Consider the following 23,464-nt stretch of genomic DNA (forward strand, 5'->3'; position numbering starts at 1 on the left):
GCAGTCTTGACCATAAACTATAGTAGCAGACATACTTTTTTTTATTTAATTTTTACACCTACAGCAGAATCATGCTTACAAAGTGCAAAGAGATGGCCTTGACATAGCATAACATCTTTAAACAATAAAGACATCCAGAAAACATCCTAAAACACATGTAAAGACATCTGATTTTGTACTTACTAAGGCATGTGTTATCCTGGAAGAAATTCAGAAATTTCAGGCATTCATCTATGTCATTACCGCTGTTGCTGCAGTCACACCACGGGGCAACACTGAGACTATTTGAGTCTATGTAGTTGGGCGTCATCACCGTGCCTGTTAACGAAGAGCGAAGTACAGTGTGTTGAGCATCCTTTGTACTGAAATATTCTTTCCATACGAAGAAGACAGCAAACAGCACTTGGTAAGTTGTGTATTCAGAGCTGGATTCACAACACAGAGCCATGGCAGGGCTTTACCTTCCAGTTGTTGGCTCCCTTTGCCCTCTGACACCCAGTCCTGTGCCATACTTCACCCCCGCCGGTGTTTGAATGCAGCCACTTTAGGGACTGCAAAATGACTTGCATGTTAGAGACCCATTCCTTTCCTCCAAAAAGATTTATATTGCAATCCCACAGAGAGCTGCATCGGTATAATTGACAGGTGGCAAATAGTGGCACAGGTGATGGATGGACTGGGAGAAGGTGGGAATCTCTTAAAACGTCTTTGCTGCCAAATCAAACATATGTGGACCTGTGTCCTTCAAGTTTCACTCTAAAAATACAACTTTTCTTTCTCGCTTGTGGGGTTTTTTTTCTCATTTTTGTTCTAGCTGCAAATAAACGGCTGAAACTAGACATTCAGACCTGCGTTCCCTCCTTGAGTCTCCAGCCAGCCTGAAATGCAAGAGCAAGGAGAATGATAGCCGTGCTGGGAGGAGTGCTAATATGTCTTGGAGGAGTGTTAACCCCAGGGTGTTCGTTAGGGACCTGCCAACAGAGCGGGTTATGGCAACAAACACAGCAAAACCATATCCAGCATGCATGAAAAGGTACAGCAGATTCTTTGCAGGCAATAAATTGCTATTAATCTTGCTGTGTCACTACTTTTCAGTAGTTTCCTAACTGTCTCCTAACCATTGTCAACAACTTCCAACCACAGGTTCATTCTAACTCGATTACACAATCTCGGGTAAACATTCTCACACTTATATGTCAACTTAAGGCTACCAAGAATGAAATGAAACCAAAGAAGGCATTTTGTGTCCTACAAGATATACAGCAACTGTGTCACCATTCATCTGGATCAGACAACTGTTATGTGATCAGCACTTATTCAAACCAGCAGTCTCACTGAAGGCATTGACCCAGCAGGTTGGATATTTCAAAATTCCCTCAGGAGTGAGGAGTCTGAACGTGTATTTGTCTGACCAAACAGAAAAAAATAAATAAAAACAGGCAGGTATTCCAGATCTGTACTGATGACAGCTGTTCAGGAAACATGTTCCTCATTTGGTAATCTACACTTCTAGGACAGGCTATACATTGTGAGGATGTGTGGTAGCATCTCCTCAAAGCTGATATCAAAGTAGTCATTAAGAAGATGCAATATATGAAGGATAAATATTAGAGACCCAAAGTGTACACTAGGAGAAGAACTTTGGTCCATAGGTCTGGGGTCCAAGAGTCTGAAGTAACACACAGGAAAGGGCTATCAAACATCAAGCTAAAAAAATGAACATTAGAAATAACACAAATCGCAGAATAATGTCAAATAGCCTTTCAGGTAGCACCGGGAACTAAACAAAACAACATCCAAACAAAACAACATGCAAACTGCTTCATAACATGATATGGGAGACAAAGGAGATGAGACATTACAGGCTGGCCTGGGAAAATGGATGCAGTCCTACTGCCAAAGTCACAAAAAGCATCTTTTGTCTTGTTTTGAGACATTCTTAAATTAGAATGCAATCCCATATCTTTATCTGCTTCCAGCTTTTAACAGATAGTTGCAGTATAATTGCTTAAATTCTACATGAGATTAGCACATGAGTAAATAGCACTGTTCCAAAGAATTTAGTAAAATAGGCAAATATCATTTGCACCATTAATGAAAACTTGAGAGTAGATAAATAAGAAGAGTGATGTTAAATTAAAATAAAACAAATTAAAATATCTGTCCATTATCCATTTGATGGTTCAGTACACAATTTCAACCATGTGACATGATCTGAAAAGAAGTGAAAGAAAATGAAAATCAAGAGGATTTTGCAAATGGAAAGAAAACAGTAGCTTTAAAAAAAAATAGTTTAAGTAACAAATGCTTAGTGAAGGGTTAAAAAACCAGAAATGATGTATCAAGGAAATTTAAAAGGTCACTGAGGTAAGACTTTCTTATCGCAAAAAGGTACTAAGGTAACTAAAATGGGTCAAGACAGGGCCTAAAATTGTAACAGATACCGAGGTACAATTAGGGTTGACGAATATGGGAAAGACAGGACAAGGAATGTGTATGCACAGCACACAAACTGTACATCCAGCAAAAAGAGAGTGGCTGAAAGAGCAGCTAGTAGAAAATCAGACTGTCATTTAAACCTGGGGGCAGATGTGAACCCAAGCAGATTATATGCTTGGTGTCCTGAGGTGGATTTTCTTTTTTCCCTGCAACGTGTGTGCCTTCCCCTTCCCCACCCCACTGCTAGCTGGCATCTTGGAAATTCTGCTGAAGGGCAAGAATGGATCAGAGAAACCGTGGTGGTTGGCAGTAAAATAGGACATGCTTGGTTGTCTGTGTTCTACCTATCAAATACTTCTGCGGTGGTCTCGGTAGCAGGCAGCAGGTCTCCATATTTTAGACCGAAGCAGAATTGACCTGAACACAGCCAAGAGGTTGCTCAAATTTGGGTCAGTTAAGCATGAGAAGGATGGTTAGCCCAGGAGGAGGGGCATGCCACTGAAGTTCCTTTGGCCCAAAGCAGCTCCAGCTTATTCACATCAACTCTTACGGAATTCCTAGGAACCCCAGGGAAATTAGTTGGATGTTTTTACTGAGGACAAGAGAAAATGTGTCAGAAAGTGAATGCTGAAGCAGATCTTGAAATCAGCAGCTAGAACAATACGTGACTGATGTGGGAGTGAAGACAGGTCCAGATGGCTTAACTAGGCTGCAACCAAGCACCAAATCTCAAACACGGCTGTCTCCAGTCTTGCTCTACATTTAGTAATTTTTATATTTTTCCTTTAATTTTTAAAAATATATTAATTTATCACTATTACTACAACAAGGAGCTTAAAACAATGAATTAAGATTGTCAAAATTCCTGTCAAAAATGTACAAATCTTTAAAATTATATCTGTAATACCCTGATGCAAACCTTAAAGCACCCTATACAGCCTATTCTCCATTTAACTGGTAAAGCACCTCAGAGCAAAAATGTGCCTGGCTCCATTTCCACTTAAGCAATTCATTTCAGGTGGGACTCCACTAATTTCAGTGAAGTTAACTCTGATTTACGTCACCGTATGTGACAGCAGAATCACATCTACTATATCTTCCATAAAGAATCCTCAGTTTCCTGAACAAACTCTTTGGAGGTGCAATTTTTGCTACATTTAATGAAATGGCTAAATGAAATAATATTTTATTTTAATGAACAATATTTTATCTTAATTAAAACACCTGGACATCCTGAAGCTGTGATGAATGAATAGATCTGTAACAGCTTCTTACCCACAGTCCATCTATCTCTTTGTTCTGTTTTACATGCATCAAGCAGACATTTGCAAGACTGTACCTCTGATTTCTATCTCAGCATCTTACAAATTTGATGGTCTTCAAATTATTTGCTCCACTTTCATATCAGCTTGACATCAGAAGCAGGAATTTACTGCTTCAGCACACACAAGGTTGTTGTTATTTTTTGGTAATCATCTTGGTTTATCAGAATTACTACCAAGTAAAAACTCTTGGAACACTAGTCAGTTCCTACCTTTTTGCAGCAGGTTTAGGGACTAGCAGGAAGGAAGAAAAATGTTTATTTCCTCCTCTGAAAATTAGGTCTCCTTTTGATTTCAACTCCTTAGGGATGCATTCCACATTTCTGATGTGTTGGATTGTTTTGCAGCATGGTCATCCACAGTAACATCAATTGAAAAATGGATCCAACAAAACTGAGAACAAATTCACTAAGTCCAGCAAGAACTTCTTGGCAGCTCTTCCCCAGAAGTATCTATTAGTAACAGTTACTCTTTGCCAGCTGCTAGACATCTTAATCTCATTGACTAGATCAGATTTCAGGGCTATTCAACTCCTTGGTTTAGTGTCAAATGACATCCTGTCATAACTGTTCATATGTCATACCCTTTGCCCAGTGCCTTCATCTCTTAAGTCGTAGAAGCATATCCTTTGGAACCATCACATCTTATTTTACCAGTGGCTACACAGACTTAGCTCACTTGTTAACTGCTAGGGTAATAAGAATGGTAACAGTAAGCCAGTGAATATAACTTTCAGACATTTTTCAGCAAACCCAGACTGGTATAGAAATTTTTGTTGTTGTTGTTATGTTATGCTATCTCCAGAGACATTTATTTAACAGCAGGATCTGCTTCAGGGCCTCAGCTGGGACCTTCATGCCCAACAGAAGGGGATATTACTGCATCGCAGCAGGTGCAGGCTGTAAGCTTTAAAACATCATATCTGGTGGCCTTTAAAATTTGTTTGTTTCAGAGTTTTGACATTCACATATTCTGTACTGCCCAACCATGGTATTTCTACCGTAAGTTCACCTTCCTGAGATGATCTCTTTCAGGAATCAAATGCTGTGTGTGGTATACGGAGTCTGGCTTGCATTCGGGTATCCTTGTGCCTGTTGACAGTCAGGAAGGTGACAGCAAAGAAAATTAATTATGTTGGGGAGAGAGGAAGATTTCAGAAGATAAATTTGGTCTCAGTTCACCTCATTGACAGACATCTCAGGAAACATTTAGAGTAGACAAAAGGACATCATGGAACGAATAGCAGCTGGAAGTGGAACAAGGCTGGCTTGGTGTCCTGGGTTTGGCGGGGATAAAGTTAGTTTTCTTCTTAGTGGCTGGTGCAGTGCTGCGTTTTGGATTTAGTCTGAGAATAACGCTGATAATTTACTGATGGTTTTAGTTTAGTAGTTGCTAAGTAATGTTTATACTTAGTCAAGGTCTTTGCAGTTTCTCAACGCCTGCTAGCGAGAGGGCTGGAGAGGCACAAGCAGTTGAGAGAGGACGCAGCCAGGGCAGCTGACCCGAACCAGCCAAAGGGCTATTCCGTACCATGGGACTTCATGCTCGGTACATAAGCTGGGGGGGCTGGCCGGGGCCAGCTGATCGCTGCTCAGGGACTGGGTGGGTATCGGTCAGCGAGTGGTGAGCAACTGTGTTGTGCATCGCTTGTTTTTCCCCCTTTGTTATTCCTCTCTCCCTCTCTCTTTCTCATTACAATTGTTGTTATTGTATTTTAATTTTTATTTTATTTTTATTGTATTGTATTTTATTTATTTTAATTATTGAATTGTTCTTAACTTATGAGTTTACCTTTTTCCTAAATCTCCTCCCCATCAGGGGGAGCATGCAGGCGGCTGCGTGGTACTGAGTTGCTGGCTGGGGGTTAAACCACGACAGTTGGTCTACTGTCTCATTCCTCAAATGTCCTGCAAACTTTCCCTGAAAACCAAGAGGTACTTACCCAACTTTGTGGGAACAGCTGCAAAATCAACCAAGCTGCAGTTTCACTTGTTCTTTTTAACTTCCTACTTCATAGTCCCGCCCATATTCAACCACCTTATTAAGCTTCACTTCGTAAGCTTGAATTTATCGCAAATCCAAGCACCTTCCTCTCCTTACCTTCTGTCCTTACTTTCCTTGCAATGTACAAATTTGCCCCGGGAATCTCTGTAAGGTAACACAGGGCCAACACACTCAGGTGGAGAATATTGCCTAGTATCACATAGCACAATATGATATTTCAGAGGGATTTTTTTCATGTGGGCCTTCAAAATATTCTTTGGATGTTTTTCGTAGACCAAGCATGCCCTCACCCTTCCCTGCCGCCTTACCAATAAGCCCCGAGTAAGCGAGCAGGCAGTCAGCATAGTTCTCCTTCAGACAGCTACTAACAGACCGTGACTCAGGCTGGCAGTTTGTGAAGAAATCTGCAAGGCGAGATCTGCAACATGAAGAAAAATGCGTATCTTTAAAAATCAAGCCTGCAGGCATTCTTACCTTTCACACTCTTTTTATTTTTGGACAAGGCTTAATATTCTTTAACTTAAATGTATATTGGACACATTTCAGCTGATGAGAGTCTCCTTCTGAGACAGATCTCTTTCCAGCATCCATTTTCGAAGCCAGAACAATAAAGTGTAAGAAAACAGTTAAAAGGGACAGAACAACAGGGAAATGCCTACCTTGTACTAAAAGAAATGCTCTGCATTTTCATGCCAAAAAATAGACAAAGAGGGATTTTATCATATGAGCAGTCATGTTGGATCTGAACTCTAACTGGAGTCTGTTATTCTACAGATTCAGAACAGTTTCTGCTGTTTTACTGATTACACAAAATTGTATATTTGTGCTCAGTAGAGTCTTCTTACTACATGATTTAAGGCAGGACCTGCTTTGGTATTGCCCCTAGTTTCCAGGGAGTGGGCTTACTCCTGCTCCGGACTGTCCTGCCGAACCAGCTGGCTGAACTGGGGTGGCGGGCAGATCCAGATGGCATGGTCCCCACAGCCCCCCAGAGCCGTGGTACTGAGAATTTATTTGTTCTTGTAAAATGTCCATTTATCCGAAGTCTACAGTATTGTGCCTGGGGCTGAGAAGAAGGGAATGTGTGCTCTGCATCAAGTTTTGCGGCTGAATGGCTGTATTATCTTCACATACCTCATTTACCCCACGTCTAAGATGGGGAGAGCACTGCTTACTATCAGAAAATGCTTTAAGACTAGGACTGAAACTGTACTGCAATTAACAGATTACTACCACATTGCAAAACGAGGCAGGGGGGGAATAAAAATAAAAGGACGAGCAGTCAGGAACTCTTCTGGTTATTTGTGCTTTAAAGCCACATAATGCTCCCATTCAGGTCTGTAACATTCGAGAGGCATCACTGAGGTGAATCAAGGTCCCACACCTTCCAGCTGCTCTCCTGCCCATCCTGCCCTGCTCTCCTCAGCTCTACTATTGCTGTCACTTGGACCTGTAAACTTGGAGCAATGATTTTTGTTTATTTGTAAAGTGTCACTTAGACCTTCGTCTCCATGAACAAAATTATTTAACCTTCCTACTTCAATCTACTCTTCTGTGAAAAAAGGGATTAAAATGTTCTTTTGCATATAACAGCTCACAGTGATGTTTCAGGATCAGGTGTTTAATCTTTGCACAGCCCTCTCAAAATCAGGATAGTATAATCTATGAATTTTCAGCATTGCTCTAGCATTATGTAGATATGCAACATAAATGCTCTTTTTCGGTTTTGCAAAGAAAACACAAAAGTTAGCAGAAACAAGTGATTTGCAAGTTATTTACTTTATTTGTTTACATGCTCCAGAGATTAATTATCTTTGTTTGCTTTATTGTTTTGCCTATCTCGGAATGGGATTGGATGTACATCATTAATTGGCCTGAAAGTAGTGATGGGCAAACTTCAAAAGGTTCACAGGCTTAAGTTTGAGAAAGCATCCTATAAATAGACTGTATGCAAACTGCACCTGAATTTATCTGAGTTATTCTCATGACCTCTTTTTAGTTCCATCCCTCGGTAACTGTACTGACACCAGAAAATCCATGGTTGCCATCAAACCACAGTCAACTGTAAGCTTTTCACCCCTTCCTTCCCTCATTTAACCATTTAACCTTGAGACAGGCGTTTGTACCCAATTGCTTTTAATACCTGTAAAAAGTCAAGCTCTCTACTGATCCTGCAAGATGCCCTATATGTATACATAAATTTCTAACTTTCCATAAAACCTCTACTTTGCTGGTGAATATATACTGTACCTACCAGGGAACACACTGTGAAGAAATGGATTCCAAGGTATGGGAAGAGGTAAATAACAGCATCACAAATAAAATCTGGACAAGGAAACCCTATGTCACTGCAGTGATTCCTCTCAGTCAATAATTAAGATCGTGGCTTGGATCCAGCCTTCTGAGCAACTGTGAACAAAGACAGTTGACAGTTTCTAAGGTTTTCACAAATTCTGCTAATACCTGGATGTAAGTCTGTTTAAGGGCAGAATACAGTCTATTACATCTATCTAGTATGAAAAATCTTTGCCATGGTAGACAGAGCAAGCGTGTGGTACGTGTGATATTTTTGCATTTTCTTTTTTAAAGTAGCTCCTCAGATTTAGATTTCATTATTTATGTGACCACAAACAAATCTTTTTGGAGATGCAATTATATGGTCATCATCCTGATAATGCTGAAAACATTTCTTGCAATCATTTCATCATTCTTAATTGTCCAGTTCTCCCTTAGATTATTAGGTGCATTGGTCCAGAGATCAGTAACACATACCTCTTCTCTAAATGTTTTTAAGGACTAATAACTATGGAATAACACCAGTCATTTACTAGCCAGTCTGCTTAAAGAATGTATTTGTTGTAAACCCTAAAGGAGGTTAAAAATTGCTCTGCTGATCTCTTTTGCATACAGCTTGATTTCTATGTTAATTTTGGAAAAAAAATTGTGGTCATAAAAGGTAATGATCTGATAATGTTGCACATTTAAGTTTTCATAAGCCAAATATAGTTCAGGTAGCTCTGGTCCAAGCATTATTGGACATCACCATAACACCTCCTCCCTAATGAGTCATCTAAACTTCATACCATCAAAGTTCTCACTCTCTCCTGAGCTGTTAACTACACCTGATATTTACGTGGATTCATTTCCACTGGAGATAAAGATAAGGGCAGCGTATAAAAACAGAGAGAGACCTCCATCCAGTATTTTCAGCAAAGGTCTGCTGCTGAACACTTGCTGAAGATCTAGCCCCAAACATTTCCAGTAGACTGGCACTGATGAAACTATGCTCATCAGCCATACCAAAACGGTGATACTGCCATGTATCTAGAGAGAGAGAAATTAGCTGAATTAGAAACCACAGAAGTATTGCACATGATATTAAAAACTGTCTGGGTAAAAGAGACAATCCTTTTAGGACGCCGAAAAAGAGCACCTGGAAGATAGTGGTCCTATAAAAAAATACACGTATACTTAGGGTTAACTTAGTGTTCCTTCAGCAGGAAGCAACTTGTAGGTGGTAACTTGTGGGTAACCATCTGACCCATGACTGAGCAGTTTGGTAATCTGGAGCAGAAACAGCTTGCACCATGTGTGCCTCCAGCTGTGCACAATGTTACATGTGGAATGTACATACATGTTAACTACTGCTAGACGGCTGGATAGCGACAGGCAGTTTTACATGGCACATAACATGCAGCAGGACCACATTTAAAAAGAACTATTAATTTCTCTTTCTGTTGAATCACAAATCCTCTTTGTGCACAGCAGCATTAATGATTTTTTTTTTCTTGCATATAAAAAAGGAACTGAAGAGAACCACCCAGAAATCTTCTTCCTAGTAAGAAAAAAAATAATAAACATCTTCTCTTTGTAGGGCAAAAAACCCACAAATTAAATGAGTCCTATCTTAGTGCTGGAAAATCTCCTCAAAGTAAACTGCAGATCTTCGGGAAAGCTTACTTTAATATTTTGTATACCACTAACTGGAAAAACAAGAATAATCCTGTTGGCAAATTCAAAGAAAATCTGCTCAAACAACAGCCAGCCTTTCTGAGAAGACGAGAAAAAAAATCCCAAACCTGCTATTCTCTAATGCTTTGTGTTAGCACCAGTAAAATGATTTGTAACAGTTAAAAATACAAAGAAAACAAAGTTAATTTGTTTTCCTTGTGATAGTGGTTCTTCAAATACTCAGCAGGATAAATCAAAACTTTCAAATTTTGCTTACCAATAACCTTTGTTAATAGCAGTATTGTGTTTAATCTGCATATAATTTTTGAGGCAATTTGGTTTGATATTAGCACAGCTTGTTGCATAGGCAACATTGATTAGATTTTCACTGATTTTTATTCTCAAGGTTTTGTAAAAGTTCTTTGATGTTCTGAAGTTATCTTTGATATTTATCAGTTTTCCCTCTTTAAAGCCGGTCAACTCCGATTCAGTACTGGTGCAATATTTAGAAGCATGATGTAAGTTGCAGAAAATTTCTAAAACCCCCATTTTTAATTTGGATCCGGTGGAAATCACAGCCTATTGGAAAGCAACTCTACAAATCAGACATATGAGTCGTCCCCAGGACGTACCCCTATCGCCGGGCTAGCGGGTGCTGATTTTGCTTCTTTTGCTCTCTCTGGTTGTACACATCTGCAATTGCTGGTACACAGGGACTGAGCCTTGAGAGCCTCAGATCTCCCTTATCGCTGCCTTTGCATTAGTGATCTTCAGACCAAGAAAGACACTGAATCCTTGTCTCCCACTGACCGCGCACATGTACGCGGCGACGTCCGAGCGAGCGGTTACAAGCACCGGCCCCATTAATGGGCGCAGGGAGTGATGGCTGCCGTCCTCGGCACTCACTCGGTGATGTTACTGATGTTAGGTGAAGTCACTGCCAGCGACCTCTCTTTACCTTGCTGCTTGTGTTTAGGTACCTATTTATGGCTCGACAGCAGTAACAGGAAGAGTAGGTAAATGCCAAAGCTGAGTGACTGGGGTGGCTGCACTAATTAGTCAAAGTTGCTCTAGTGTCTAGACACCATTTGGCAGGCACCGTATAGTCACGTAAGGTATGTACTGCATCAATATTCAAAACAGAAAGGAAGTATAAATCTGACACTGAAAAAATTCAGACTAAGCCAATGAATATGTGTCATAGTGATAAATAACACCATTATAGGGAAAAAAAAAAAAACAACCAACCAAGCCAAAGTACTTCGTTCATGGGGGTCAAATGCAGGACCCTCCGCTGCAGCTACAAGCAGCTCCTGTGTAGCTTGGGTCGCTGCTACTTCTGCTGGGATGCAGTAGTAGCAAGAGGGGTTGGTATGTGGCCAAACTAATGGCTTCATTGTCGGAGGTGCTTTTCATTTTCTCTTTTGTTTCATAAACACACAGTGAGTAGGCAGCAAAAAAATGAGGCAAAGGCTACATTAGAAACTCCATCAATCGGTGAGCCTCAAAAAGCCTCGAAGCAGCTCCGTCCCAGGAGAGGTGATCCTCCCAGCACTTAGTGATATAACTTTGACCCATTTTTCGTTCATTCAAAGACACCAGAGCCGTGTAATACCAATACATCTCATACCTCCTGAGTTATGTACACACACTACTGAGTGCCCATGAGCAACTACAAGTTCTGACAGCTTTTTAAATACATAGATATATTAAACGGCAACTCCACTAATATTTTTCAGCAAGATTAGTTTTTCTTTGGCTGCTACCCTCCTCAAACAATGACAGCGTCTGGCCCCTGAGGGCACTACTGTCCCTACCCACCCCTGTGGCCTCCCCTACCCAGCCTATGGCCCAGGACCCCATTCCAGCAGCCACCCCCCGCCCCAGTGATGCTGTAGGACCTTGGTTTCCAGCCCCCCACAGCCCTGCCCTGCCCAGCCATGGGCCCCACTGAGCCAGGTCTACCCATGGGCTGATGTCCCAGCCTGTCCCCAGGCAGATGCCCAATACTTGGGCTGCCCCGCTCCCTGGCCAGGGTGGTAGGACCAGCCCTGCCTCAAGGGTCCTGCCCTGCCTGTCCCAGGGGTGTCCCCATGGACCCCAGGGAGCCTGCGGCGCATGCTGTGCCCTGACACACAGCTCCACGTTTGTACCTTTTGGGAAGTGGGAAGGAAGAGTAAAAAAGTAAAGTTTGTTTCCCAAGACATGAATATTGAAAGCAGCTTCTCTCACAAGAGCCGGTCCAAACCTTTCGCAACACTGACAGAAATCATTACAGGATCCTGGACCCCAAACTTCAGCTACTAACCAAAAGAAGCTGCTTTTCAGCTGGGTTTGCTGCTTTTTTTTTTGTTTTGGTTTTGGTTTTTTGTTTTTTGTTGTTGTTGTTGTTGTTGTTATTTTAGTGACTGACAGCTTAAGCCCCAGCAAATATTTGATTCTGAATTTGATTTATCTCTAAAAATTGTGTTGTTCATTTGGAAGTAAAATACAGACAATCCCCAATTATACAGCAGCAGCCTATTTGGATTGCGGAATAACTGGATACAGAAACAAACACCAGAGACCACACAAGATTCATTCAGATGCCTGGTAACATCACAAATGCTTTCTCAGAGCATCAGGCCCAGACACAACAGCCCACAAAGCCGGTTCCTGCAGCCGAGCACCCACACTCGACCCAATCTGGCCAGCTGACTGCCTGTACCGTGATCCCCACCGTGTCTGCCAGTAGCTGTTACCCAGTGTTTTCATTTACCGGAGCCTTCTAAACATCTAGTACCACAGGTAATGGAGAGCTATTAGAAATTCAGTCATGCAAAATGAGTAATATTTCCAGCTATGCATATCTATAGCTTAAAATTAATAGTACAAACATTGTGTTCTTTCTATTCTATTAACAAAACTCATTTTTCTGAGTAGCAAGTGTTCTAAAATAAACATACCCCATACCCATGTTCTATTACTGTATTTTATGCAAAGCAAGATAAAGTTATATACTCTTGTTAATACAATCCTCTTCCCTTCCTCACATCATCTGCTGGGGACCTGTTAGATCTTTTTACACAATGTCTGCTACAGAAAATCAAAAGAACTTAACACTAATCTCACAGTTTATCAATGTTAGTTAAATCCTCTTAAGTGACTCAAGATCATGCTTGAGTGTAATTTTAATTTAATATATAGGTTAACATACAGACCTCCTTTGGGTTTCAGGAAAACTACTAAGCTCAAATGTGATTCTAAACAAATATGATCTATTTGCAATTGGGTTATACAAATGGGTTTATACTACTGACCTTTTGTGTAATAAAACAAATTTTGAAAAATACGGTGCAAATCCTGAGCACAGGGTAATGCAATAAAGAATTAGAACAGTGATTCTCAGATGCTGTGACACAAACCAGAATTTTCTCTTCTGTTTGCAAAAAAATTACCTCACATCGTTTTTGAGAGGCCTGTTTGAGAGAACATCTGGAAAGCATTCCACAGGAAATCAAACCTATATTAAATATGTTTTGCGGGGCTCTGTTTCCTTGCATAGACTTTAAGCATGCATAATGTGTTTCTGTCTTCTCAGCTGCAAAGAAAACACTTCTCTGACAATCTTCTACAAAATGATAGGCTGAAGTGTCAGTCTGTGATTTCTATCAGGGGATGCTGGTAAGATTTCTATTTTGTCTGTCTCTGTACCAAAGCTCTCCAACAACATGCACAAACCCACTAGCTGCTTTCCCAGTATCATGAATTTGTGTATTTTCATTTTATTTCATTTCCTTTATGCTGTTTAATTTGAAGCTTCTAAATCTAAATGACTGTCATGTTTAAAGATGTCCAAGCCTTAGAGTGTCTCTTGATACCATGTTATTCAGGAAAGAACTAGTGCATTACGGATAGAGTTGTTCTCACTTCATTAGCTGGGCAGACAGGAATGTCTTTGAATTACAGGCTAGAAACCTAAGAAAAACATTGTCACTCTCAAAAAGCAAGCCAAAGAAATTAGTGCCACCGCAAGTCCTTGAGTGTGCCACTGGATGCTTAGGTGTTTATTAACAACTATATCGTGAGTACACACTGAAAGGATGCAGTTCCAAGTACCTGAGAAAGACATCCATGACAATAATATTCTCTATAACCACTTGAATAAACTAAAATAGAATATTGGTGGCTCAAGCATGAAATTTGTGGAGTTTGGAGACAGAAATTAATCTTAAAAGTCCAACACAAGCTCTCTCTTTACAAGAAAAGCTTCTGTTGGCAGTTGCATTGGATCATCAGGTTTCCTAAAGTTATGTAGGGATGCTTTTTGCACAGGAAAAGCCCTCAGTGGCACCACAGTATGTGTGATGGCATTCCTGAAGGGAACAGTTTCACGTCCCTTTGTCAGAGACCTGGCTGAGAGAAAGAAAGGGTGCCCAGTGTGTGGCCTTGTACTCAGTTTTGCGGGGTCTGTAGGCACTCAGCAAGGCTGAAACTCATCCTGAAGCTACCCTACAAACTACTCTGACTTCAAGAGTAAGACAACAAAAGTCAGAACTATAGCAGATAAAAGCAGATTAGAGTCTTTTATGTGAGCCCTTTTTTCCATGCACAAAACAGCCCCATCAAGCAACAAGTCAAAAAGTTCTGACACTAACAAACCAACCTAGCATTGATCTTACTCAACATGTTTTACGTGGATTTAGATGCTATATGGATATATAATGCTAGTACAAAAAACACTGATTTGTGGTATAAGATTGGATAATAAACCATTTTTATCAGTTAAGGATGATGTAGCTGTCTTAAGAGGATTTTTTTGTTTCCACTGTCAAAAAAAACCTGAACGCAGCTACTGAGGCTGAGAGCTGACAGTCTGTGATATATCCAGAGGTTTACAGAAGTTACTCTGAAAGACACTGTCCATTCTGAAGAATATTTTGCAACGCTGCATGATGGCCAGTTACTGAAATTTATCTCCAGCATTTCTCAATGCCTAATTAGAAAAGGCAGCATCATAACTGAGAGGACAACCACTGTAACTTATGCTTGAATTGGAACAAAAGCAAGCGAACTCAATATTCAAACAATACGGTTGCCATTTAAGAGAGTTCTTAGTCATATATGCTTTATAATAGAAAAGGTAGCTTTAATGGCTTATAGAATGTGCTTGAACAACTATAGTGTAAGCACCAGCATGTGAATTTAAGGTCATCTATTAATAATCTTATGCATGGGTCACAATCAACTCACACAGAAAATCTTTATTCAACAGTAAACACACACCAGAACACTTTTTCTGTGTCACTTGTTTTAAAACCAGCAGATAATCAAAGCATAGGAAACAACCACCACCTCTGCCAAGAAGTCTTTGCGGATACTGGTACATTATTTAAATCTGGCTTCAACTTCAGAACAGTTACTCCATCAGTAACATGGTAGTGCTTAAAACATAATGAAAGCAATGCAATTTCTATTCGGTAAACATTAAAATGCTAAAATTTGAAAATATGCGTGTGGCTGTCAGTTGCTCGGTTGAGAAACAAAGTTTTATTTTTAGTTCCAGTGCTTACATTTTCTTGCAGCTATTTTAATAGATGAACTGCCATCAGAAATATTCTCTCACTGGGGCCTGATGTAGAATGATATAAATAACCCTTACAAAGTCCAGCATAATGGAATGGTAAAATCAGTTGACATTCTTTTAATTAGCACTGCCTGAAGATTTACCTACACAGAACAGGAACAGCCAAATTCATCCCTGGAATAAATCCACACTGAAGTCACTGATGTCAGAGGAAGTACACTGGGAATGGGTTTGATATAATAGCTCTGTTATTTGCATTAAACTTAGAGCAGCTTCTTGCCTGTAGCATATACATGGTTTGAGGTAAATGAGAAAACGTTTTGATTTATTAAAGAAAATGCTAGTATGTGATATATACATCCTTTTATTTGCCCCAGAAAGAGCAACTTAGCCAAATGTGACTAGGTGTACATTAAAAAGGATCAAAACTCTTCCCTTCAACAGATTTAACAGATTTGTGGGTGGAAACTACTCAAGCAAACCGGTGGATGCTAAACTCCTCTCTGCAAAAACCTTTCAACTAACAATTCAACAAATCAGCGGTAGCAGCACTCTTACTGGAACCCCATCCAGCAAAGTAATTAAGTGCTTGCTTACCCTTAAGAACATGAGTAGCTCTAAATTTAGACCTCCATTAAAGTTTAATACCAAATTTAGTTTTCCTGGATTTCAGTATTTTTTAATAAACATGGGTGAAGCTTCTTAATTAACATATGCAGTTTAATCGTTCCTCCCAATAAACAAACAAAACAAAATAGGTCACATTTGTCCTGCTGTAAATCCCTTCCTGGCTCATCCTTCTCATCTGTAGTCTTCTTATTTCTTAAACTATACAGGCAGTTTTCCTTTCTCACTTAGAATAACAAAACAAGGCTTTTCAGACAAAATGATACACAGAGATGAAGGACCACATCTGGATGACATAAATGCCCCCAAGATCTTAGAGCTAAAGTTTAGTGGTGGCTGTGAGAACTTCAGCCCACTGAATTTTTTTGGCTAAAAAAGGGACCGACGTGGTAGGCAGGGTATCTAAAACCAGTCTATAAAACTCTAATAATTTGTATCCAAGGTTATTTTATATTGCTGTGTGTTCATACAGACATACCTTATATCCTCTTCCACATTTTCAACCCTGTAGACAAGTAATAATGAATATTCAGTGCCACAGTTTGTTCTTAACCTTAAAAGTGACCAGAAAGGACTAGCAGGACCTTAGCCACGGCAGGGATACTGTCAAGGCTACACCATGCAAAACTAAGCAAAACAGCTCTGACAATGCTGAGGCATAACTTGTGTTTTACAGATAACGGGCACAAAAGAATTACACTCCCTTTTCGTGGAGACTGGGTTGCAGGAATCAGCAGAGGTTCTAGCTGACTGAAGGGATGCTGCTCCAAGAGTTTCGAGCTTGTCTGACAAGGGACCTCAGTATAAAAATGCCGTGTAGTTACTGCTTCTCGGAGCATAAACCCCCCCGCGCACGAGGCTCTCTTCGTTGTTAAAGCACAAAGGGATGTGAAATTTGGGTGCAGGAATAAAGCTGAGCCATTTTTCTAATTACTATAGCTTTGCATCTTTGTTTCCTTTGGAGAAATGTCAATCTCTCGGCAAGCTTTTAATCTTCAAGACTTTCTTAAGCAGAACAGAGTATAAATGAGGACTGGCCAAGCAGATCCTGGCACCACAGAATGACATCCATCTACACTTCAACAGGGACAAAGCAGTCTTGTTTTGCTGGGTGTTCTGATTTTAGATTCCAAAGGGTTTTATCGGTATGTTTTAAGGAGGAACTGATTGATTCATTTTGAGTTTTATTCAGAAAGAAGAAATTTAAAATTACCTTTGTTTATGGGGGGAGAGGAGAATACACTTTCTATTTTACTCTGCTAACAGAAGACATCAAGGTAATGAATCATGTAAGGGACTAGAAAGGAAGAAAATAATATGATATTGCAGCATTTTCTATCTTTACTTTGCCTTGACTTGAAAGGGTTTTGATGCTTTTGCAGAGACTGCATTAATATTTTTTTCCAGGCTAGTAATTCCCCACACACATACTCTACTACACCATTACGTTTTCTCTGCAGAGCACACCAGCCTCTGTTCCACCTTCCCCCAGATCCCATTTTTTGAATTTTCTTAACTGTCGTTACCCCTGACGATTAATTCATTAACACAAATTAATACCTGGGCTTTTTTCACTTAAATAAACATGTTACCTCTAGCAATATATACATATATGCATATATGTGCATGGTTGTATATGCGTGTATATGCGTGTATGTATAAAAATCATTCCTCAAATTCAGGCTATGCTTATAGACATGAGGTGAGCTTGTGGGCGTCCTACAGTATATGGGCCAAAAGGCAGCTTTACATTTTTTTCCTATCCCACTTGGCACTGTGCAGAGATGGGAGCTTTCCTGATGCCACGCAGGGAGCAAGCAGGGAGGCTGTGCAGGCAGCCTGAGCTTGAGCTAACCCCACTACTCTGCACACATCCTACATCTAGTGGAGGGTGAGTCAGGCAGCACATGAGGTTCTTCGCCCACTCCCTGACTCAGTCTCCAAACATACAACACAGACATAGCCTGCAGGTCTCCAGAAATCAAGAGTGTCCCTGTTTTAATGTCCTTAACAGCATTATAAAAACTATGTTGTTGTCCTGGTTTTGCACACCCACAGCAAAACAATCATCTCAAGGAGTTGCCAGACAGCTTTGAGTGCCAAACTGATATAAATACCCCGGAGGGATGTAAATCCAGCGCTGTTATACAGAACCATACAATGCTACTGTGTCCTTCATGAAAATACCAATTAAGCGTCATTTTAACATGTAAAGCTAGAGCCCACCCCAGACTGAGCGGTCAGGCTTAGCAGCTGGCCAGCTGAACTGCAACCACTGCAAGCTACAAGGCTCAGAAAGGGAGGCAGCACCTATGTTTTCCCTCTCATTTGCTGAATTGCAGATGATCACTGGACTGTGGCAAGAGACTGGGGGAGGAAGGAACAGGCCGAGGAGCAGGTGAGGAGTCACTGTAAGTGGCTGTGAAAGAATTCAAATGCGGCAGGGAGATGGTGAAAGTCAGATAATGACAGGTCTGGAAAGAGGAGATGGAAGGAGACTAAGCAAGAGGGAAAGGCATGAGAAAAAACGAAGAGAGGAAGTGAAGAAGATGAGAGAGAAGTCTAACAAATAGAAAATTTGAGGGAAAGGGCATATTTTTTCTTCCCCTCTTCTGCTTCCCCTACTGCATCCCCCTAGCACACCCCTCCCTGCTACTTGTTAATGCTGTGACTGAAGAAGGCTCACTCCTGAGTCAAGATGCTGGGCTCCTCTCTCCTATAGCAGGACAAAAGACTGCACATTTATAACATCTCATTGTAGACTTTCCTACAGTGTTGAACCACCCCCTCCTCTGGTGAATCTCTCTGGGGGCGTCGGGTTTTCAGGCAGTAAAGCTGTGTGTTGCAGGAAGAGCTCAGAAGTCTTAACACAGAGAAGCCACTTTTACAAACCGGTACTGGTATAAAGCACTTGCAGGTTTGCACATGCCTTATGGAAAAGGAGCACGGATACGGTGACTCCCTTTCCATGATTATCATTTAAAATGTTCAAGAGAACACAAAGAAGAAAAAATAATTTCTTGACAAGTTTCTTATGTTTTCAGGAAACGTAGCAAGCAGCTGATTTTTTGTTCTAGCTTTTTGTGTGGATGAACTCATACACACTGATGAAAATGTCTGAATACCTTCACAGTGTTCTTACACCTGTAGACGAAGACAGCTTTCATATAGAATTAAATGGGTGGTTGCAACAAAATTAAGACTGGATAGGATAAGTGACCAGAAACTGGTTAAGACGTAAGAACACACCTATGAAAGCACATTTATAAAGATTTAGCTCTCTGAATACCCAGTGCTGACAATATCTTTATTGTATTTTCAGGGAGATGACCTATCTACTGAAACCCAATAGGACATTTCATTATTATCCTTCAGACATCCCACGAGGAAAAGTTATTTAAATATATTATGCAGCTATTTTATCTCTTTTTTTTTTGTTTTAGTATCAAATAGCTGTAGCCAGCAACATGTGCTTTTACAGAACTAAAGGCAAAACATTAAGAACAGTATGTATTGTAGCCAAAAAGAAAGGTCCAAATAGCTGTCCTCTGAAACTAGTCAAGAACTACTTTCTGACTATTTCACCTTAAAAATGAGCCTCAATGATTTGACCAACCATTTTGAACATGGTAGTTGTGGAGGACAACATACAGGCTGTTACTAGATTCTTATATTAACAAAAAATGCCCCATTTTATGCTACCCTTCTCAGATCTTCGCAGCACGTGACTGAATTGATACTGTCCTTTTAATAAATAATGTGTCTGTATCATTATCATGCTGATCAGCACCTTCTGAACATATCCAGGAGACAGAGGAAGCACGCAGATTCAAAATACAGATTACTAAAAAGACCAAACTAATGACTCACACTTTCATTACTCAAAGAAAATAGTATTTGAAATACTGCCAAATGTGACAGTGGCAAAAATGAAGCACACTGCCCTGCATTTACAGCAGATTTTTTTTTTTTAAATATGCCAGTCAACTTTCTGAAGTTTAATTGGTGGCTAAGGTGATCAGAACAGGAGGTTCCTCAGAGGTTTGAGCTATTCCTGGACAACATCATTGGCGAAAGTTTTTGACAGCCTATTGACTTTCCTTAGAAGTTCTGTTTATGTTCATAATAAAAAGGAACTCTAATGGCTTCTTTTTGTCCTTTGTTGTTTTGCTTTTCTTTTCAGTGAGCATTGACAGACATGCCTGAGAGACTCCAATCCATTTCAAAGCTGGATATGGACTGAGATACAAGCAGAGGCAGCAGAGAAATGATAATGAAAGTGAGCCATTCAGTATTCTGCTGAAGCTAAAAAATTAGGACTGTTCACATAAATCAGAACTTACTTGCATTTTCTAACGTTTCTGGTCTCTTTCCCTCGGTCAAGAGTTTATGTTATACAACAGATAGTTTTTTCTTAATTAGTCATTAATCTAAGCAAAGCATCCTACCATCTCAGTTAACGGTACCTGCAGTTTGGCCAAATCATTTCCCTGCTCTTAACTGTTTCAAAAACAGATTCCGTGATACAGGCATCCAGGACAAAGCTTTGAAAGAGTATCCACAACTGGATGTTTAAATACTTGTTTGGACAGACTCAGTTGACATTTTATACAGAATATGGGCAGATTCAAATCTTGCATTTCTAAACTATTTGTCAGTGTACTTTCAAAAACCCTTTAGAACTTGTCTCCCTTAACTAGCATTACGAAGAAGCTTTAATAGATGTAATAGGCATGCAAATAACAGTTGCTAAATGACTTGGTTTCACAGCAGGCAAAACATACCCTCAAATTATTCTCCCATTTAGATATTCTTTCAGATTTCAAAATGAAACACAAGTTTTCAGAGTTAGAATTAGGTACCTACCGAGTACTGTTTTAAATTATTCTAAACATATCTGGAATTACTATGAGGACCGATTTATCAGTGCCAATACTTTCAATAGTAGGGAGGAGATAGTCTCCCCTTTTTCTCCAGCCTTGCCCAAGTCCTTGTTTTCCTGTGGGACAAGGGGAACAAATCACACCAGCTCCCCCTAAGTGCACAAGTCACAGAGACAAAATGTCTTTTACCAAATTATGGATAAGCCAGAACAGCTCTGCTGCCGGTTCCTCCCCTCCATAACAGCAGAGAGGGAAGCTATTAAATACACTAGCAGTTTAGTCGGCCCAGGAGGTATTAACACCTAGGTGAGATGGCTCTCAGCCACACATCAAGCTTGCTGTGCCTCCAGGCACAGGACCCGAGTGCTGCGCTCACTGATTCTGCCCCAGAGCCCGCAGGCAGCTGCCCACCTGCTCCCTTGTACCAGTGCTGCCCCTCACCCTCACAGCCAGGTCCCACTAAGCCTTGGAAGAGAGCGAACTTGTTAATTTTGGCATTTTAAAGCAAAAGAACCTGTAATGAAACCTATTTTCACCTCAGTGCTGGCTGCAACTTAGGGCGAGGGGAACAGAGATTTTATCAAGCTTCCCTCTGCAGCATTGCAATAAAGCAAGCATACCACCAGACACGTGAAGTCAAATTATACAAAATGCCATTAAAAACTTAGCTGCTGAGGCAACATTAGATCAAAGCTGACCAAAGGAAAACACAGTCATGAGAGAAGTAATGACATTAATTTAACTAAGCAATTCCTGAACACTACAGCCTGGATAATAGAAGTCTATAAAATCATCTCTCCCATTTCGTTGGCACTGTAACATACTGGATGTTTGGCAGAAGACACAGTAAAGTGAGCGTAACTTTACTAATTAACAGGGCCTGTGTATAGGGAAGACTATATATATAAGCAAAAAGACTAACGGCACAACATGGAAATAGAAAACAGGTGGTTCTGAGACTACGCATATCCAGCTTTCATAAACTGCAATGGCATCAACTTGGAAGGTGCTGAAAGCAAGTCACTGGACCAAAATGAGAACTCTGGTCTACTATAAATCTGCTCTGATTTGGGTCACCAGGAAACCAGCTGCAGATTTCCTCTGAGTCACCGAGGGTAGGGTGCTGCTCACCTCCTCACCTCCGAACAACGCTCGGGCACACTGGAGTTGCTAGGGCTAAAGACCTGAGATCAGCAGTGGAGGTCTCATAAACAAACTTCAAAGTAAATATTTTACCCAGCACATGTAAGTACCTATTAAGACTGATATCATATCTTCAGTGTCCTTGACATTTAACAATAGTGTTTATTTCCTTGCTTGCTAGAATTGGATAATCTGCAAGGAACTGACACATTAGAAATGAGCAAGTGTCTTGGGCATAACTTCATAAATATGACATTAGCACAACAACATTCTAATATAAACATACACAGTGCTACGTAGGAATAAAGCATTTCCTAAGGGTGGAGGAGTGTGTATGTATGGATGTATCGCACTGAGTAAGAGCTGTGTGACACCCTGCAGGGAACTCGGTGAAGGTGAAAGGACGCGGGGTGCCCTGTGAAGCAGTGCCCTACAAGCAACGTCCAGAGGAAAGGCCGGGAATTAGGTCAGTGAATCAATGACCCCCCAGTTGTACCAGCCCAGCACTCCTGTTGGGGGAGGCGGGGAGATAAAACAATTCCAAAGCCAGAAGAGATCTGCAAAGATAATGGGATCTAGTCTGCAAACGTGGACTCCTTTTCTTCCAATGAAGAACCCCATGGGTACTCTGTGCACTGTGAGCATTTATGAAATCTAACACGTGGCTTGTATCCAGTTATTAGTGCTCACATGTAAGATCAAATGAAAATAAATCCCATTACAATGAACAATTTTATTCTCCCCTTGCAACTAATGGGACATAAAAATCTTTCTGAGACACTTCATAGAGACACCTAATGAAAATTTTTCCAACCAAAAAATCCGTAAAAATTAAACCAGGCATTTAAGGATTCCTCCACGATGCGAGGGAGTAGCATCTTTGGAGAAGGCACACCCTGTGACCAGATGCAGGCTTGTTGCTCTGTTAAGGATGTCCTAGGCTTTTGCTTTTTTCCCCTGACTCATCCTTTTCCCTAGTGGATATTCTGACCCTTGGGCAAATCCAGCAGTACCAAAAAGTTCTCTCTGGTACCTCATCAATCACTCCCCTGCCATGTGCTATCTTACCTGCAGATGTAATTCTTCTTGCAGGATTCTTGTAAATTCAGGCAGTTTGGTTTCTCCCTGTCCTCATATGAACACACAGGAACAATAGTCTGCCGTCTCCTTTCTGTACAGGCTACGTCTCGACAGGAGCAGAAGAGCATCCCGTAGCTGTGCTTTGGGGGGACTTTGTCAAAAAATAGCCGGAGGGCCTTATGACATTTCCGCTTGTTACAGATCTCATTAGACGTGCTGCTGGTGCAGGGGGTTATGTAAGCAGATCTGAACCTCTTGCAGGTATCATTTAGGTTACAAGCTTTTGCTGCATCCAAGCAATTGTTCCCCTTTGAAAGTACTGGCTCCACTAGAAAAAACAACACAACAGCAGTAAGAAATGCGTCACAGTTATATTGTGGTTTGATGTTTGCGTTCATTTCACTGTTAATGAGATCCTGGTTACGTATTTGTTACACACAAAACTTTCA

The 23,464-nt window shown here is 40.6% G+C and overlaps 1 protein-coding gene across 1 annotated transcript in view; it reads right to left on the minus strand.

The window, feature by feature from the left end:
• The window catches only part of GFRA1 (GDNF family receptor alpha 1), a 149,814-nt gene that overhangs the window by 38,147 nt on the left and 88,203 nt on the right, over positions 1-23,464 (minus strand). Inside the window, exons 4-6 of the mRNA XM_080403271.1 lie at positions 23,004-23,343; positions 6,074-6,183; positions 184-318 (exon numbers count right to left, since the gene is read on the minus strand). Coding sequence (XP_080259397.1) covers positions 184-318; positions 6,074-6,183; positions 23,004-23,343 — 585 coding nt within the window. The remainder of the gene's footprint in view (positions 1-183; positions 319-6,073; positions 6,184-23,003; positions 23,344-23,464) is intronic.

Source organism: Falco punctatus (genome assembly GCF_963210335.1).
Source record: "Falco punctatus genome assembly, chromosome: 9".
NCBI lineage: Eukaryota > Metazoa > Chordata > Aves > Falconiformes > Falconidae > Falco > Falco punctatus.